This window comes from Echiichthys vipera, assembly GCF_963691815.1.
Source record: "Echiichthys vipera genome assembly, chromosome: 21".
NCBI lineage: Eukaryota > Metazoa > Chordata > Actinopteri > Perciformes > Trachinidae > Echiichthys > Echiichthys vipera.
Genome location: NC_139846.1, coordinates 25,828,599 through 25,831,098, shown reverse-complemented (window position 1 = coordinate 25,831,098; position 2,500 = coordinate 25,828,599). Strand labels below are relative to the sequence as shown.

The 2,500-nt window shown below is 54.7% G+C and overlaps 1 protein-coding gene across 1 annotated transcript in view; it reads right to left on the bottom strand.

Annotated features, from left to right (window-relative positions):
* The window catches only part of LOC310963560 (dynein axonemal heavy chain 5-like), a gene marked incomplete at both ends in the record, with an annotated part of 54,371 nt that overhangs the window by 43,399 nt on the left and 8,472 nt on the right, over positions 1–2,500 (bottom strand). Inside the window, 3 exon segments of the mRNA XM_083936424.1 lie at positions 486–641; positions 709–798; positions 2,282–2,455. Of these exon segments, the coding sequence (XP_083792550.1) occupies positions 486–641; positions 709–798; positions 2,282–2,455 (420 nt within the window).

Sequence of the window (2,500 nt, the reverse complement as noted above, 5' to 3'; positions counted from 1 at the left end):
GGTGGGCTTTAGTAAAGCACGTTTGCACGTGTACGAGCACGAGCGTGCGCACGTGTACGAGCACGAGGCCTACGGCGGCTCTGAGGTCATTTCCTGTGCGCCTGTTGGGACGTAGAAAAAAGAAGGAGGGACCATGCGCGGACATTTCAAACAATGGCGGTGAAAGGTTCACGTTGGTGTGATGCGGAGGTGGAGTGTTTACTGCAGATTTGGTCGATGAAAAGATTCAAAAACAGTCGACAAGACGCACAAAAACTCCGAGGTCTACGGAAAGATCTGGAAACAAAGCCACGCACCGCCATGACGTCATCAATGCGTGTGACGTGTTACGGCGTGATGACGTATAGGCAGCAAGAAGCATTCTCCGAGGCCCAGGTAGTGTGAGTACAAACGGGCCTGGAGGGGGGGACAAGGACCCTAAAGCACGGGGCACGGGACGGAGGCACAGTGGGAGGGCGCTCTAAGACCTCCTGCACCTCTGTTACCTCGCTGTTCTCCCGCCGCACCAGCAGGGCGGCGCTCAGGCAGTGCGGTGCGCTCTCTGCGGCCCGGCTCCACCCCTGCAGGTGCAGCACCTCGTACTGCAGCAGCGCCGCGGCCGTCTTGTTGTAGCTGCGGATCACTTTGGTCATCTCCGGTCCCTGCAGGAGACACGGGTTAGACGCGGGTCGATCAGTGACGACCGGTGGATCCCATCAGGGGTCGTACCTTCAGGAGGTCCAGCTTCTCCTTCAGGACCAACATGGGAGCTTCGATCTTCCTGAAGAGCTGCCGACACCACAGGATCCGCCCGGCCAGCTGAGAGCCGCACAGGTCAGAGACGGGTCAGAGACGGGTCAGAGACGGGTCAGAGTCAGGTGGTGAGACGGGTCAGAGTCAGGTGGTGAGACGGGTCAGAGTCAGGTGGTGAGACGGGTCAGAGACGGGTCAGAGTCAGGTGGTGAGACGGGTCAGAGACGGGTCAGAGTCAGGTGGTGAGACGGGTCAGAGTCAGGTGGTGAGACGGGTCAGAGTCAGGTGGTGAGACGGGTCAGAGACGGGTCAGAGACGGGTCAGAGTCAGGTGGTGAGACGGGTCAGAGACGGGTCAGAGTCAGGTGGTGAGACGGGTCAGAGACGGGTCAGAGTCAGGTGGTGAGATGGGTCAGAGTCAGGTGGTGAGACGGGTCAGAGTCAGGTGGTGAGACGGGTCAGAGTCAGGTGGTGAGACGGGTCAGAGTCAGGTGGTGAGACGGGTCAGAGTCAGGTGGTGAGACGGGTCAGAGTCAGGTGGTGAGACGGGTCAGAGTCAGGTGGTGAGACGGGTCATAACCAGGTGTGTCTCAGTGCGAGCGTTAAGTATCAAACAGGACGTTTAACAAAAAGATTCTTTTGGACAAAACCAGACTTTTGGATCCAGTTCTGTGAGTTCTGAGAAGTGCAAAGCTGTTTTGTCATTTTAGCGCTCTAAGCAACTTCGTAGCTAGCTTGCTAATGCTAATGCTAATGCTAATGCCCCCATGCGTCACTGGTGGAAAAAAGCGCGTGTGTGAGTGTGTGTGTGTGTGTGTGAGTGTGTGTGAGCATGTGTGAGTGTGTGAGTGTGTGTGTGTGTGTGTGTGAGAGCGTTTGTGAGCGTGTGTGTGTGTGTGTGTGTGTGTGTGTGTGTGAGTGTGTGAGTGTGTGAGCGTGTGTGAGCATGTGTGTGTGTGTGTGTGTGTGTGAGAGCGTTTGTGAGCGTGTGTGTGTGTGTGTGTGTGTGCGTGCGTGTTTCAGCGCATGTGTGAGCGTGTATGTTAGTGTGTGTGAGCGTGTGAGTGTGTGAGCGTGTGTGTGAGCGTGTGTGTTAGTGTGTGAGCGTGTTTCAGCGCGTGTGGGTGTGTAAGTATGTGAGTGTGTGCGAGCGTGTGTGAGCGTGTGTGTGAGTGTGTGAATGTGTGTGATCGGCATGGGGGCATTAGCATTAGCATTAGCATTAGCAAGCTAGCTACGAAGTTTCTTGGACGGCTAAAAAGACAAAACAGCTTTGCACTTCTCAAAACTCACAGAACTGAATCCAAAAGTCTGGTTTTGTCCCAAAAATCCCAAAGATATTAAGTTAAATATCGTGTTTGATATGAGAAATAATATATAATAACATAACAAACACTTAACAAGTCATTTAAAAATGATTTACTGACAGTTAACCAGCCGTGTAGCATGTTCGAAAATGGAAACTGAGCCGTGGCTTTTAGTCGTGGTTAAAAACGTCGTTTAAAGAGCAGAGAAAGCTCCGGATCAGGTGTGATGAGAGGCGGCTGTACCGGGGGCAGGTTGCGTCCGGTGGGCGGCCCGTCCCTCTGTCTCTGGTACGTCTTCCTCAGCAGCTCCAGCTCTCGGCCGTAGCGCTGCAGCAGCTGCAGGTAGTGCTGCTTCAGGTCCAGACGAGCCGCTGGCGCCGACTCGAACACCTGCAGCAGCTCCAGCATCCGCTCCGTCTGAAACAGCGACACTCAGATAAACACCGGCGTCGTCGGCGTACG